The sequence below is a fragment of the Heteronotia binoei genome, chromosome 1, assembly GCF_032191835.1.
Source record: "Heteronotia binoei isolate CCM8104 ecotype False Entrance Well chromosome 1, APGP_CSIRO_Hbin_v1, whole genome shotgun sequence".
Lineage (NCBI taxonomy): Eukaryota > Metazoa > Chordata > Lepidosauria > Squamata > Gekkonidae > Heteronotia > Heteronotia binoei.
The window spans coordinates 25,530,763-25,548,004 of NC_083223.1; the positions used below are offsets into that span (position 1 = coordinate 25,530,763).

General features: G+C 41.6%; 1 protein-coding gene across 1 annotated transcript; it reads right to left on the reverse strand.

The window, feature by feature from the left end:
- Positions 1–487: 487 nt before the first annotated feature.
- On the reverse strand, positions 488–16,326 carry CRLS1 (cardiolipin synthase 1). Its single transcript, XM_060232687.1, has 7 exons — positions 15,800–16,326; positions 9,590–9,727; positions 6,960–7,089; positions 5,485–5,570; positions 4,873–4,941; positions 3,842–3,933; positions 488–826 (listed from the first exon to the last, which is right to left on the reverse strand). Exons 1-7 carry the CDS (start codon positions 16,238–16,240, stop codon positions 739–741), a joined length of 1,044 nt encoding a protein of 347 aa, XP_060088670.1. The 5' UTR covers positions 16,241–16,326; the 3' UTR covers positions 488–738.
- Between the last annotated feature and the right edge of the window lie 916 nt (positions 16,327–17,242).

Below are 17,242 nucleotides of genomic sequence, written 5' to 3' on the forward strand. Positions count from 1 at the left end.
CACACCAATAGTTATGCTGGTTAAATCTGTCCCTAGATATATTTGGTTGGATTTTATGCAACACCAATAGAAAGGGTTAAAGGATTATTCCTGGCATCTCCTTCCCACAGCAGCCAAAAAGTCAATGCTGGAAGTGAGGAGCCTGTGTTGACAAAAAGCTATCCAACATGGAGGGCTGCAATGAGGAGGGGAAAGTTAATGAAATTACTTCTTATGCAAGAAGAACAGATTCCTAAGCTTATTTCCTGCTAACCAAGGAACCTTCAGTTCAAAAACATGGAAGATGCCTCAGTTAGTAGAAGGAACACTAGTATCTAACCTATTCCAATTCAGTTAGGCTGTGCTTGTGCCAAGTATTCCATGACAAACTAGCCTCAGTTCAGATGTACAAAGGCAGTAGAGCAACAACCTCAAACCCTCCAAAGTTAACTGCAAGCTTCTGAAAACCAATCAGCAAAACACATGATATCAGGCCCTAACCCCCACATGTGTTTAAGTATACTAACATACAAAATTATATTTTATTTGTAACAAATTGAAAAATTACATTGAAAATTCTGCATATTTACATGATCAAAACTTCATATTAACTTCATATTAGCTCTGTTGTGAAGACATGGTTTCACTGAGAGAAAATTATTTTAAAAGAATGCTCTTTTATCCACAGTCCAGATATATTGCAGGCAACACCATTCCAAAGTAAGCCCAATGGGTCATGAGCAGTCCCGCCACAAGACTTCATTTGTTGTTTAGTACCTGAACTGTCTTTCGGCCATAATGATAGTAACTGTATGCAGACGCTGCTGTTGTGAAAGCTGTGATGCACCTTCAAGGAGAAAACGAATTATATTAATTTCTGAACAAGCGGTGGGGGAAAGGCAAAGTCTAAAGCCCCTCTGGTCTCTTGCAGTTAGGTGTTTCCAAGGCAAGCATTAAAATGTGTTTTTGCCATGGCAGCTAATGCTGACTAAGGAAAATGAGCTTGCTGGCAGCACAAATCAAACCTAACTTAAGCCAAATTATGAACAAAACAAACTATTTTACAATTATGAACAAGACAGAAGCTATCCTTAGGGGGAAATTCCAGCCTAGAACTTCCATCTTCTGAATTCTGGGTGCCTAACTGTTGTTAGCCACTCTGAGCCTGTTAGGGGAGGGCAGGATATAAATGCAATAAAATTAAAAATAAAATAAAATACAGATATCAGCAAAATCCACCAGACTGACCAAGGTCCTCTCAAGACTCTATTAATCAGCTGTGAATCTGCTATGGATGGGAACTCACTTTCACCCCAGAAAGTTCCAAGGAGGCAGCCCTGTGATTGGTTGGGAAGGTTAGAAGGTTATGGCTAGCAATATCTATATTATAGATTATAGCAGAAAGACAACATTCCCTTCATATCCCCTTTCCTCCATCTACCACACTTGCTCCCAGGAGATACTCTGTGTAAGCTCTGGAATATCATGCTTCAGCTCTAACAATCAACAGTGTTGCTATTATATGAACATATGAAGCTGCCTTATACTGAATCAGACCCTTGGTCTATCAAAGTCAGTATTGTCTTCTCAGACTGGCAGAGAATATAAGAGAAGCCTATTGGATTAGGCCAATTAGTGTAAGTAAGCAGCACAGTCAATTAGCATTTTGTTATTTTGTATGCATTATGACCCCACTGACCTAAATTCCTTGTTTTTCATAACACTTCTTCAATACAGCTTTATTGCTTCATTTCCATGTGAGCTGCTGGGGAGTGACCTGAACCAACTCAAGCCAGAGTTTGGTTACGTCACTGGCACCAAGGCAGGGTCAACCTTGACACCATAAACCAGACCTATATTAGGCTAGTTTATGCTGTAGTGTGGCTATGAGATGAGAGTGCTTAGATGCCTGCTCTGTTCTAACCCACTTCAGATTCTTTCTTATATCATAGGTTGCCATTTCAACCAAACTATGGCTTGCACTTTCATACCCAGGTTGAAAACCCCTTCAAAACCATGTATCTAACTTTGATTTTGAAAAGAAAATGGAAAATATGGTTTTCTGTGAAAGAGGAAGCACGAGACAAAAACTGGAGAATGGTAAGGGAGGGTGAGAGAACACACAACCCTGAAGTTTGGTCATGTAAGACCACAGTGTTACCCGCTGAGTTTGGTCATACATAGCTCTGGCAGCAGCTCTGTCTTTCTCAGCCTGCTCTCTAGGAGCCTGTTTAACTAGAGAGGTCAGGGACAGGACCTGGGATTTTCTCCACCCACCCAAAGCATATGCTCTGTGGCCTTTCTAGCAATTATAAGTAGTATTCACAGACTACTTTAGACTGCAGTAGTACTTACACAGCAATAAGCCTGCAAGGATGGTCAATTTTATTACTTCCATATTAGACTGGGGCAGGAGAGAATGGTTTGCCCACTGCCTTCTGCTGAGTTTACTGCACAAGCAATTGGAATTAAGGACCTTTTTTTAGTTTGTTTGCGAAGCTCAGCTGTTACACCATACCAGTTTCAATTTGACACTCATTATATATGGATATAATCCCATTAGACCTAAGGTTATTTCCTTTCAAGTCAGTGGAATTTATTTCCAGGTGATATGGTAACCACTTTCAAGTACTTGAATGGCTGTCATATAGAAGATGGTGCAGAGTTGTTTCCTGCTGCTTCAGAAGGCTGGAACAGAACCAACCAGTTGAAATTAAGTCAAAAGAGTTAGAGCAGTACCTCAGTGGAACAGGTTTCCTCAGTAGATGGTGCACTCTCTTTTCTTTGGAGGTTTTCAAACAGAGGCTAGATGGTCATTTGTACATCAATGCTGATTCTGTGAACTTAGGCAGTTTGTGAGAGGGAGGGCAGGAAGGGTTGCATAGAATCACAGAGTTGGAAGGAACCTCCAGGATCATCTAGTCCAACCCCCTGCACAATGCAGGAAACTCACAAACCCCTCCCCCTAAATTCACAGGATCCTCATTGCTGTCAGATGGCCATCTAGCCTCTGTTTAAAAACCTCCAAGGAAGGAGAGCCCACCACCTCCTGATAGGTGCATCAGTGCTTAATTCTGATGGCCCTTTCTTACACACCCAAGGAAATGCTGATTGCCACTTTGGGGTCAGGAAGCAATTTTCTCCAGGCCAGTTTGACCAGGGATCTTAGAGGTTTTCTCCCCCCCTCCCCATCTTCTGGGCATGGAGGAGGGGTTACTGGGAGTGTTCGGAATTTCCTGCATTGTGCAGGGAGTTGGACTAGAAGACCCTGAAGGTCCCTTCCAACTCTATGGTTGTAAATATGCATCAGACTAAGTTTCACACTATTCAGAGTCGAACTTTATGTTTTATTTATATTTATTTATAAATTCAATTTCTAAACCACCCTCCCCCATATTTGGGGTTCAGGGCAGTGTACGACATTCAAAGAGACACATCTAAAACAAAAGCAATAAAACAGGTACAACAGCCATTCCAGATGGCATCTAAAAACCAGATTTATCCTTACCTCAAAGGAGAGAGAAAGAAAGGAAGGCCAGGCAAAAGGAAAGCATTGCTGTCCTCAACAATAAGCCTGAAGGGACATCTCTGCCTTACAGGCCCTGTGGAACTGGACTACATCTTGCAGGGCATGGATGTAATTTGGCAGAGAGTTCCACCAGGTCAGAGTTAGGGCTGAAAAAGCCCTGGCTCTGGTTTGAGGACAGCCAAATTTTGGGGGGGTTAATTTGATCACCGTGAACTGTTAAATATTGGTTAATTAGAAGAGTTAACCCAATTTGAGCAACAATGCAAATCTGTGTCTATGTACTGCCTCTCTCACAAATTTACAATATTACAAGAAAAATTAATGTTTACTTACCATAATGTTTGAAGATATACACTGTCCACGTAGTTGAAAACTGGCGCTGCTAATGAAGCTGCCACCAAGATTAGCTGTACTACTGTGTTTCCCTGATAAAAATTAATTGGAAAAACGGGTCACATGATATTAACATTAAACATTTTTACATCCCACCTAGGACCTAGTCAATAAGATGCATGCTTGTGCTTAATCTTTTGTCCACCAAAATCAACAGGAATGTCAAGCACTTCACTTTTATCTATCTAGACTATTTCAACTCCATGCTCTCCTATCTGTAGATTCTGTCTCACCTTCTTCTCTTGGTAGGAATAAGAGTTTGAGGCCTAAATCTTTCAAGGCCTAAATCTTTCATTTTAGGTCTTGGAATTAGCAGAATCTTGTTCCTTTCAAGAAAACCTTTGCTTTAAGGGGATTTACCACCATACATTAGGAGTATAAAAGTCTCAAAGCAACTACTACTCACATGCCAGAAAAGAGGAAAAATTCTACTCTGTAAGATCAAAAACAGACATACCACACATCCTCCAGCACAAAATGGCTTAGGCAGGTCCCTTTAACTATCTAAAAAGGCTATGTTGAGGAACCACAGGACCCACATGAACAAAATCTCCTTGGGACAGGGACTACTGATATGGAGGGGAACTGGTGAGACTGAGTAAAAAAGGTGGCTTGTTAGAAGGGAAGCAGGATGGAAGCAAAGGACCTTATAATATTCTCCCCTGGGTTTGCTGGTAGCAAGCATGCAGGTTAAGGGGCACTGGCATCAAAGGACACAGGATGACAGCATCAGTGTCTCTTGTTCTCTGGCTCTCTCACTTGCTTATTATAATCCCCTTTCACAGGTGCTCTAAATTCTTCCTATGATAAAATTGGAGGGGGCAGGGGGCAAAGACACTATGGCACTGCATCAAGTTCATATCTCTTGCACCTGCCATCTATTTAGCCTTCACACCATAGTTTCCCAATGCTGCTGCAGAATGAGGTGGATCAGATGCTGAACAAACAACAAGGTGTACAATTATTTTTACCTTGCTAATAAATGTTGGCTTTAACTGAGCAGTGGCGTAACACGGATTGAAATATCTACTAAGCGTTCTCTGTGAAAAGAAAAAAGACTGTACTAAGCATAGAAAGAAGAAAACCTACTGAAGCATTTAGGGATGTAACATTCATTTTAATATTTACCACTATGATATATAACACTGCTAAATCAAGTTAAAGTGCATGTTCAACCGCAAGATGATAACAGCACTAAAGGGCTCTTTTGAAGACAAAAGAGATAGTTTAGAAGCAGGCATTTCTATTATTGTACAAATATTGGCCTATCTTTTCAAAATAGGGATTTGATTTGCCTGGCTCCCTAGAATTCCTTAATACAGCTGGGAGCTCACAGAGCACACTCTAAGTTAAAGCCAAAGAACTGTGAGCAGGAGCACCACTTGCAGGATGAAGTCTCCTATTTCCCTACTAGAGCAGTAAACCAGAGACACCTCTAGATTCCCACAGCACAGGTCTGGGGCTGCATTTAAACAAAGGTTTACCCATTATTTTGCCCTTTCTGCTGCCTTCCCCTCAACCCTGTCATTATACATAAAATTACAACTGAGTTTTTAAGACTCAAATAAACAGCTGCTACTTACTGGTGGAGGAAGCGTTCTGTACCGCACATAAAAAACAGCAGCAATTAACGCAATGTCCCTTAAAATGATCATAGATGTAAGAGGAACTGGGGGGAAAACCCACAGAATTTATTTCAAGAGATCTCTGTGCACATGCAGAAAGACAATTAAAACATATTATACACCTCAGACACAGCATCTAGATTCATTACCTTATAAAGACAACACAAACAAACTTCCTGGTCTCTTCTACTCAGTCTAAATTATTGGTATTGCACAAACTAGTAAAAGACTGATGATCACTTAACAAAACACTCTCAGGAGGAGAGGACCAAAAACATTACTTTATTCAGTGGTAGCTATTAAAGTGTTTCCTAGAATAAGACTATGAAAGGGAAAATGTATCAAAAGATGCACAACATGACAAATGGGACAACTAACTGGAAATTTCAAGCTGATTTACCAGCTGCATTTCCACCCACAAGTCATTTCAGTGACTGGCTCCATGTAAACATGACATGTGTTCAGATTGTCCACATGCTGTTTAGAAATATTCTAATTCTGATGCCCACATGCTATTTAGAAAGCCATTCAGTCTGCAGCCATGCTGAGGTGAGCCTTGTGACTTGTTATGATGAAGGCCAATTATCACTTACTATTTCTAAGTCTTTTCATAACTACTCAAAGATCCACTCAAATAATCTTAGACAAGAAAACAAATGTGGTGAAATACAGAAATGAACTGAATTAGAATAATGTATTAACTATATTTTCTTTACAGTGTGAATTTACTAGGCTATTTAGTCCATTTTCATGCTGCCCTTCCTCCAAGGAGCTGTCAAGCATGCAATTTTCAACAGAACCAGTCCTTGAGTTGAAACAACGTATGGTTTATTGATAATCCATGTGGCTCTATTGAGCTAGGTATACAAAGTAACAGTAGAATGCATACTTAAAGATGGCACATCAAAGGTTCTCTAAACATTGCTAAACAAGCCTGCATTCACGTGTGAAAGTTCACACAGTAACTTCCTTATCTCCCCTGAGGTCCAGGACTAGCCTGGGAAACTGTCCCTGGAGGCCTTATCTTCAAAAAGCAAATTCCTGCATTTGTTAGTGAAAGTGAAAGAGGCCCGAAAGATCTGTCTCTACACTTCTACTTTGATGTGCCCAGGTTTAATTTAGAGTTAGTAACATCTCTATAATATACTGGTTTTATTCATACAATAAAAGAGAGATTAAACGATGCTTGACAGGAGCTCACTGTGGTGCACTTGGTTATCCCTTCCTAAACGTATCCTTACAATAACCCTGTGAGGTAGTTTAGGCCTCCATTTCTGAGTAGGGCCTTGAATCCAAGTCTCTCAGAATAAAATTCAGTAGTCTTAACCACTACACCACACCATGCATGACTGATAAGCCTACAACATTAGAAAATTCCTTATGTTTCAGTCATTCAATAATCATAGTCATTTGAAAAATGGCTATTTTCTTACCTGGAATAAGATTTGCATAGGTCAGGCTAACGTACAAGACACTAATAAGTACTTTATCAGCCAGAGGGTCCAAGGCACTCCCCAATGCAGATTTCTGGTTGACCCAGTTCCGTGCTATAAAGCCATCCAACTGAAAATGTAAATTAAACAGAAAAAGGAATGACAGATCCAAGTGGGTAGCCATGGTGGTCTGAAGCAACAGAATAAAGTTAGAGTCCAGTGGCATCTTTAAAACCAACAAATTTTTATTCAAGGTATGACCTTTCGTGCGCACACACACTTCTTCAGATACAATGAAATGGAAGAAAACCATTCAAATTTATAGACAGGGCAGAAATACAAATCAGCATATAACATGATGTAGACATTTTGAGACAAACCAGGAACAAGCCATGTATACTGGGTCAACAGCTGTATGGATCCAATTAAGGGGGAACGATGTTTGAGGCAATAAAAATATGTCAAAATAGGAGATAAGTGCTTAAGAGAATCTTTTGTAATTGGGTAAAAGTTAACTGAGCTTCCTTTATGATGCCCCATCCATCTCCCCCTCAAGTGTGAAGGTAACAAACAGCATTTCTTTCTTTTAGTTGGGGTGGGATGAAGTATATTTCAAGTTTTATTGCATTACATTACAATCACTATATGCTGTTCTAAATATTATACCGATATGTTGTTCTTTAGAGATGCTTTGTCAGAAAAATAATCTATTTCTATATATTGCATTGCATTACAAACAGTATTCCATTATATTATTCAAAACAGGAAAGGGGGGGAGAATGCATAAAAATACAGCAGAAGTATAGTCCCTCTCAGTGAGAATGAGTCTAGCATATGTAGTGAGATAAGAAACCAATAATACTGTTAAGTCCAGGGTGGTGCATTGTTCCCAGTGTTGCAATAACTTGTAATTCAACAATTTCCCTCTCCATTCTGTTCCTGAAGTTTCTTTGTAATAAAACAGTTACTTTGAGGTCACCCATCGAATGAGATTAAAGTGTTCTCCTACAGGTTTTTCAGTCTTGTGAATCCTGATGTCAGATTTGTGTCCTTTGGTGTAGGGTTTGTCCTGTTTGCCCTATGTAGAGAACTGAAGGGCATTGTTGACATTTAATGGTATGTATATTGTTAGAAGATGAGCAAGTGAATGAGCCTGAAATGATGTAATTAATGTTATTAGGTCCAGTGTTTGTGTTGTCTGAGTGAATGTGGCAGCAAACTTGGCATCTGCGTTTACTGCAAGCTTTGGTACCAGTGTCCATGATCAAATTAGATGTTGCATTATTGTGGGTAAGGAGTTGTTTGATACTGTGGGGGGGGGGGTGTTGTCTGTGTGCAAGAAAAGGTTTGCCCCCCCCCCCAATATTTGTGAAAGAGCTGTCATTGTCCAGTAGAAGCTGTAAGTCGCTGCTGATGTGTTGAGCTGATTTTAGTTGAGAGCTGTATGTGACCACTGGTGGTGTTCTGTTACTGTCTTTTTAAGGCCTGTCTTGTAACAGGTTTTCTCTGGGTACTATTCTGGCTTTCTTAAACAATTTCATCAGGTGGATACTTTAATTCAAAAAAGGTTTATTACAAATCCCTCAGGTGTGAATCTGTCTGTAGGACTGGAGCAGTAGCGTAGAGCCTAGCTTTATACAATGGATCATTTAGTATGTTTAGGATGGTGGCTGGAGGCATGTAGATATGTTTGTTAGAATTCACTGTTAATTTTAAAACCTTAGTCAGGATCCAAAGTGTTGTTTTAGGCATTCCCAGGGATCAGCAGAGTCAGTCTTATCTCACAGTTCCTGGGGAAATCTGCTCAATTTCAACAGAGGCCCAGAACATGGCATCAAGAAACATAAGCAAAAAGAAAAAGAAAAACCAGCCTCCCTGGGCAGGACAAATTAGTTGCACCATTCCTTGGATCCTGGTTCATAGCAGAAGAACTAGTTGTTCTAATTTATTACAAAACACAGCATTGCACACATTCTTCTCCTAATAGCTCAATTTCCACAGTAATAATGAGCACATGATACACTGGGAATCCAGCCAGACATCAGTAAATTGTACCTGCGTGTAAATGTATACATAAAAGGGCTTACACTAACGACAACCTGCATTAAGACCTACAAATGTATGCTCTTCACAGGGATTTCAAATATCTTTACATATCTTTGGGGAGTGACGGTGGCTCAGTGGTAGAGCATCTGCTTGGGAAGCAGAAGGTCCCAGGTTCAATCCCTGGCATCTCCAAAAAAGGGTCCAGGCAAATAGGTGTGAAAAACCTCAGCTTGAGACCCTGGAGAGCCGCTGCCAGTCTGAGAAGACAATACTGACTTTGACGGACCAAGGGTCTGATTCAGTATAAGGCAGCTTCATATGTTCATATGTTCAAATGTGTGCTCTTCACAGGGATTTCAAATATCTTTGTTCTAAAGGCAAACTTTAAAAGTGCATTCCCCTAATTCTCTTGAAAAGGACAAATATTTCAGGTTTTCAAAAAAAGTGTTAAAGTTATAACTGGATCCTTTATGAAACTAAAGCATAATGAGAAAATATTTTCTTCTAAAATATGATTCAAGAAGCAGCTCTAGGATAAAACTGCATGAAAAGTACTCATTTTTTAATTGTATCGTAAGACTTACCAAATCAGTGATGCCAGCCAAAGCAAACACACCCAATGCAATATTGAAATCTTCTTCAACAATCAAGTAGCCCAAAACTGGTGCTAGACCAATCCTTGCCATTGAAAGAAAATTAGGGACCGTCCAGGGATTTTCATACTGGGGAAATAAACAGAGCAGACACTTCAAGTAAGTCTGTCAGTGCAATCTTGACATTATGGCTTCAATGTATAAGGTTTTTATGCCATTATTACACAATCTTTAAAGTAATATTTGTGTCCCACTGATATGGTACCTCTGGTACTGTGATAATTTACCAAGGTCTTCCCTCCTGGTTTTTTTTGGGGGGGGGGTTGATTTTGTATATGTGTGTGCACACGTGTGTGTGTGTGTAGTGACTTCTGGTGACCCCTACTATGGCACAGATAAGTGGCTTGATACATCCTGCCTCTGCCTTCCACTCCTGGTATTCCAAGGAGTGTATGTAAGTACTTGCCAGGGATGGCCCTGCTTAGCTTCTGTGATCTGATGAGATCCAGATTAGGGCTTCCCTCCTGTTTTTTAATGTATGAAATTCAGTGCACAATGTCAACATAACAGCTCAGCAGTAGATGTACACCCTTCATCAGACTAACAAATTTCTGAACACTGATATCTATATAGATGATTTAGTCTCGTTTATTTTCGTCTCCTGTTACATAACCGAATATGCTGAAAGAACTGCCACTGATTTCCATCTGTTCTTCGAGTTATACCACCACATGGGAGAAACTGCCAGAATTAATTTAGTATCCAGGATGTTACTGAGAAGTAAGGCACACTAAACTTAGTGTAAGTATGTACAGCACCTGAATAAACCAGAATTTCTCACAAATCTTATTGCACTGGTCCGGTTTTATAATAATTTCATGATTCAAAAAAGAAAAGCCTCCCAGTTACTTTAATTGTCCAAGAATAATAATGAACCACAAACTGAGTTCCAAGAACCCCCAACAGTTTTTAAGTTTGTTTAAACAAATTGTACCCTCCCCAGTACCACATGGAAAGCTAATGAGATGAGGGATTCTGAGGAATGTATGTTCAAATCCCCACCCGGCCATGGAAGCCTGCTGAGTGACTTATGGGCCAATCACTTTCACAGTTTAAGGTTGTTGTGAGGATAAAAATGAAGGAAGAATGAAAAGCAAGATAAAACATACTAAGTGATTGCAGTTTCTACAGAAATTGGAGCACTGCATAAGCAATGTGTGAAAGTGACATGGTAGTTCACTGTTCAGAAGGAGGAAAAATAATATAAAAAGAGCCTTGAATGGATCAGATCAAAAGGCACATATGATGCTGGGCTACACATCTTTGACCTGTCAATCCAAGGTCTACTCAAAAACTACCTAGCTGAAGATAAATTCCATGAGACTAAACATCCTTATAATATATGAAACATTTCATGTCAGAGGCCTTCCCTTCTCATGGAGTGACCTTGGACCAGTTAGAATCATAGAGCTGGAAGGGAACTCCAGGGTCATCTAGTCCAACCCCCTGCACAATGCAGGAAACCCACAAATACCTACTCCAAAAGTTACTCTCTCTCAGTCTAACCTACATAGGGTTGTTGTGATGGGAACATAGAAATGGCAGACATATTGTAAAGTGCTTTGGTCCTCACTGGGGAGAAAAAAGAAGGGAAGAAATAGCTAAATAAATTAACATAAAGCAAGCATAAAACAATATCAGCACTTGACAGTTCTGAAAAGAAATGCTGACACTGGACATGTGGCTAAACTGTTGTGCAAAACTGAAGTGCATGTATTATCACTGGATCACAACTCTCAACAACATTGCTTTCTTTCTGTCACTTGATTTCCTCAGCATTTGATGACACAGCTGAAGTGCAAGAACTTAATGCCACTGAAACACAATGCACTTGAGGTGAAAAGTTCTATCACAAAGCAAGTCACTACTTGATCTCCCAGTGCACTTTAAGAGACAAACACATTATGTATCAATTATGAAACCCAGCCTCATGCCACCATCCATGTGTGTGGCCACTTGTAAGGAAACTGCTGAGCAGAACTTTAGAACTGTGAACAACTGGGCAGAACTTCAGAACTGTAACAGCAACAGCGAGAAATGAACCACAACTCAACACAGGGATATGGTATAGTACCTGGCTAACCTTTCAAACCTAATTACTAAATAAGCATCTGTTTTCACAAATAGCATCACAGAAGTAACAGTAAACCATTCTGAATGACCTTCTGGTTATCCCCATTTTTTAAAAAAACAAAGTGTGGATAGAAGAAAGCCAAAGAAAAACTTTTTAAACTGTGACATCAACTCTTTCAGTGTTTCACAGCAGATCTGTGCCAGACTGCATAGCAAACATCTAACCTCCTCTGCTGTTGGAAACCCAAGCAAAGCAGTTTCAAACACAGCTGGAGGCTTTGGTCCTCAATATAAATATTGAGAATATTCTTGCTTACCTATGAAGGGAATCCCAAATTCATACATGCCTGCAGCAGGCTGCTTCCCAAGGAAGAAGGAAAAGGTATCCTTATGGTTAACCACAGCAGCATAGTACACAGGAAAGTCCATTTCTCACCGCTAGTAACTGCAGAGAAGTAGCCACATTGCAGCAAAAACCATTGCAGCAAAAACCAATAGGCATTTTGTGGCACCTTAAAGGCCAATAAAGTTTTGCTCCAACATAAAGCCTTAGTGGACATCTTTAGATGCAACTACACTAGAAGGACCAACTTTTACTACAACAGACGAAGCAGACTCTTGTTTACTAAAGTCAATGCAAGAATGAAATACTTCTGGGTCTTAAATTACCACAAGACAGCCAGTGAGATGTAGTGGATAAGAGTGCTGGACTAGAACCTGGGACATCCAAGCTCAAACCACCACTCCTGCCATGGAGGAGGTTCGCTGAGTGTTATTGGGCCAGTCACACACTCTCAGCCTAGGCTACCTCACAGAGCTGTTCTGAGGATGAAATAGAGGAGACCTGAATGATATAAGCCACTTTGGGTCCCCACTGGGGAGATATGCAGGGTACAAATAATTTAAATAAATAAGACTCCAGCTTGGATTTCTATGTAAGCCACAATCAATCAGTATCAGAGAATGAAACTAGACCTCAGCTATTCAATCACCTTACACTAATTAAAGAATACTTAAAAGAGGAGGAGGAAAAGGAAAGTGGGAGGAGATAATCTTGACAGAAGTATGCCTTGTACTCCATCACATAGAAAAAGACAAAAGTGAAAGCTGGGTAGGAAAGAAAAAGAAAGAAAAGGATAAAGTTAAAAGAACAAAACAAAAAAGTCCCCCTCCCCATTGAACAGAATTTAAAAAATATATATATCAAAGCCCCAGCAACAGATCACAGCTCTTGCATGTCTTGTTTCCCTAACACCAAAAACTGGAAGTCACATTTACTTTGCACTATGGCAAAATACTGTCAGTATAATGAGCTGGTTATTAACTACAGCAAATCAAAGATCTTGGTCTTGCAGAAAGTGAGTACACATAGAAAAGTCAGTCAGTCTTGGATAAGGAATGGACATTTGATAAACTAGAACTCATATTGTTATCTCAGGTTCCACTTTACAGCTTCCAACACTTGGTCTATTCATCTTAATCATGTCTCAGAAGGAATGAAAGTCTACTTAGCTGCTATTCTGAGAGTTTTTTTCAATATGGGGGTCAGTCAATTCCAATGGCAATTGAGATTTCAAGTGCAAAAATTCTGTCCTTCCTGTTATATGGAGTGCCTATTTGAATCTCTACAGTCTTAAATAGGTTCGACAGTGTACAGGCTTCCTTCCTGAGCACACTTCTGCAAGCTCCCAAATGTATCTCAGATTCCAAGTTACTACTTAGTCAAATTCTCTTATGGCCTGGGCAACTGCAATAAAATTTAAACTATTCCTGAACTTTTACAATGGACTCTGTTTGATTGTCATACAACATCCTGGGATAAATTAATGGAGAATAAGCTGCTGAGTCTAGTATTTAATCAGAGCCTGTCCCCTATAGATGTCCCAGAAGTTGGAAAGACAACTCTCCTCTTGCTGAGATTAGATCAGGATATGATTAATTTAGATGCCAACAGATGCTGTTTCCCTTTTTGCTTGGGCCTTTCAGTCCCTCTTTTTCCTGTTTTGTCACGTTATTTTACCTTTTCAATGGTCCCACTTTTCCCCCAAATATTCTTCCTGGCTAGAACAAATGGTTTATTGCTCAAAGAATTGTTAGGTTGCTGAGAGGGTATTAGACTCCCCCAGACACTCTTCCCCTGTGGCAGAGCTGCTACTAACACTTTATCCCACTTCCTATTTAGGTGTCACATGTACTCTACTATAAGAACCAGTTTCAAACTACCTTTATTGAGCATGTTTCCCTGCTGCTTGCATGATTTCCATTTGCCATATCTTTTGGCTGGCAATGATAGGACTGTAACTTTGACTACAGCAAAGGTCACTTCATGCTCTTAGAATCAGGCAGACACAAGTTAAAATAATAGCTCTGTGCATAAGTACTAGTGGGGTGGCCAAACTTGTTCAACGTAAGAGCCACACAGAATAAACATCAAAGGTTTGAGAGCTGCAAGGCATGAATTTTAGATGTTTGAGAACAGGTGGGCAGGCAGGCAAACAGATGGAGGGGAGGAAGGAAAAGGTGGAAAGCAAGCAAGTTTATCTTCAAAGGCATTGTCCAAGCTATTGGCTGGCTTGGCTTGGATAAGTGATTTAAAGAGACAAATGTTTTCTCCAATCTGGCTGCTAGGGCAGTTGGGGCTTTGGGAGCCATAAAACATGTGTGAAAGAGCCACACATGGCTTCCAAGCCACAGTTTGGCCACCCCTGGACCATTACATTCTTGCTTCACCAAGTACACACAGGCATTCTGATTTTGGCACAGGAGCACAAACAGTATCTGAGTGGCACAATTTCAAGTTGACAGGACAATAGCATTCTCCTCCATAACAAAAAAAGTCACCTTGCATTTTTCAAATAGCCCATTTTTTTAAAGTTATAATTTTTTTTCCTCCCCAGTGGAGACAAGAAGAGCTCACATCCCCATTATTTCCTCTATCCTTACGACAACCACACTGGCTGTGATAGGCCATTCACTGAGCTTCTGTGGCAAAGTAGATTCAGACCTGGATGTCCCAGATTCTAGTCCACGGGTGTCAAATGTGCAACCCGGGGGCTGCATCAGGCCTGCAAGCAAGTCTGTTTTCTTCTCCCTCTTGTTTCCTTCTGTGTCACAGCTTGCTTTGCCAGGCTTGCTCAATTGCACAGGAGCAAAGCCTCTATTTCCTCCATTTGCTGAGGCTCTTCATGGGGAGAAAGAGGGGGAAGGAAAGCTTGCTTTGCTCTCAATTGTACAGCAGAGCTACTGAGCCAAGCCTCTTTCCTTCTATTGGCTGAGGCTCCATCCCGCCCTCATCCCCTGGGGAGAGAGGGAAAGAGCCAAAGTGTCCCTTGCCCCTTTCCCTCAATCACAGAGGAGATATAAAAAACCTTTATTTGTCTGTATCCTTTATAAAGTTAGTATCTCTGCTACCTGCATTACATTTTATGACGCATATGGCTCAGCCCAACAAGATCTCATTTATGTCAGATCTGGCCCTCATAACAAATGAGTTCAACACCCCTGTTCTAGTCCTACAGTACCAGCTTCTCAGCAGGTGAGGGGAAAAGTCCCACCATATCCTTTCCCTCGATCAACTAACTTTCTAGAAGTGCATGTGTGTAAAGAATTCATGCCCGGTCCCTTCCTTCCTCATGTCACAACAAACATGCCAGGTATGAGAGATCCAAGTGGGCAGCCGTGTTGGTCTGAAGCAATAGAACAAAGCAGGAGTCAGGTTGCACCGTTAAGACCAACAAGGTCTTATTCAGAATGTAAGCCTTCGGTGCTAGAAGCACACTTCATCGGACAATGGGATGGAATGGCAAGCAGTCCTTAATATAAAGAAAGTGGGCACTCAATTAGTATGCAAAATCATGAAAATGGCAATCTGCTAACAAACACTTAGGACTGTTTGCCATTCCATCCTGTTGTCTGATGAAGTGTGCTTAGAGCACACGAAAGCTTACATTCTGAACAGCACTTTGTTGGTCTTAAAGGTACAACTGTGCCTGGTAAGAAGCATTCCATCATCACGTGACCTGCGGCTGACCGGAGAACAAGCACCACCGCCCACTTCCCCCTACCAACCAGTTCAGCGTATCCATGTCGGTCCGTTCTTCCGGCGTCCTCCTCCGAGGGCTTTCCCGGTGGCCGAGAGGCTCCTTCATCGCTGCTGCGAGAGCGCCTTGGCTGTCCCGCTCCGCGAAAGGCGACATCACCACAGCAGCAGCACGAAGGGCAGCCGCCGGCTGAGGTACAGGAGACCAACAGGTCCGAGCGACACTTGCGCACGCGCACTAACTGCCGGTTGCTCCCGCACGCCGAAGAGGAAGGGGGAGGAGGCGCCGCGAGGCCGCCCAACGAAGAGGCCGCGAGCGACGCTCGAGAGCGGCAGTTGCTGCGGCGCGCGCCGAACACCGCGACCCCTGCCGCTGCTACGGTGGCCGCGACGGACCGTGCCGGGCTGGCGCCCCTCAGGACTCTCCACTTACAAGAGGCGCCTCGACACAGCCAAGCCGCGGTCAGCATGACTGCTGAAGCGGAGGAGGCGGCGGGCCTCCTTGCCCGCTGTGAAAGGGCTTGAGGAAGGGGCGGAATTTACAAGCCCCTCCTCTTCCTCGCCGGTGGCCGCTACTTCAGCTTTGTCCATTCAACTAAGACACAGCCCTCGCTCGCTCTCTGCCTACTACCTTGGTAGTAGTACACTACGTGGCCTTTACGACATCGCCGCTCTGCTTTACGGCGACACGCCTCCTTCCTTTCCCTAAATTAACGGGAGAGACGATGACCATCCCAGTCCACCAGAACCTTTTTGGGGAAGGGGAATAAAATTACTTTTCCTGAATTGAAGCTGCTTTTGGCTGAAGCCAGAGGCAGTGAAGCAACTAGCACTGTTACAAGGACCACACCGTAGTGGCGCTTACAAGAGGTAGACGGGTGTTGCAAACGAGGGTAGGAGGCAGATGACAAGGGGATTCATTTTTGCTTGTATGAATGTGAGCGCTGCTTATCTTCTAAGCCCGGTCCCTTTTGCAGAGTTACCTATAATTCACTAGAGTGTAATTTTAGAATTGGGGTAATCACTGTAACTAAAGAGTATTATTGGATCTCTATAGTTTATGGTTCATTCTATGCTTCTCGAGTTGACGTGATACTGGATTTGGAGGAGCTCTTGTTTAAAAAGTTGCAGGATCCATGTAGATTCAGCATTTACTTTTTCTCATAAATTGTCAAATTGAGGGTGAACAAAGCAGGATTAAAATGAACCAGGGAAATGATGTGTGGTAAATACAGAATACGTGATTCAGCAAGCCATATATTGTCATCACAGGCAAACTGATTTTATAAGAATTTTTTAAAGAATCAGTGAAGTACCGTATTTTAGCAGAGGCAGAAGTGAAGCCAATAAATATATCCCAGTCTTCTCCCCAATGGGGAGCCAAAATAGCTTATAATTATCATTCTACATTTTATCCTCACCTACATTAGGCTGAGAGTAGGCAAACAGCCCCAAGGTTACCCAGCAAGCTT

Coding starts and splice junctions, on each gene's coding strand:
- CRLS1 (XM_060232687.1), bottom strand. CDS start 16,240: ATGCTGACCGCGGCTTGGCTGTGTCGAGGCGCCTCTTGTAAGTGGAGA. Junction 3,934..4,872: donor AGCCAACATTTATTAGCAAG/GTAAAAATAATT, acceptor AATTTTTATCAG/GGAAACACAGTAGTACAGCT. Junction 827..3,841: donor GTATATCTTCAAACATTATG/GTAAGTAAACAT, acceptor TTCTCCTTGAAG/GTGCATCACAGCTTTCACAA.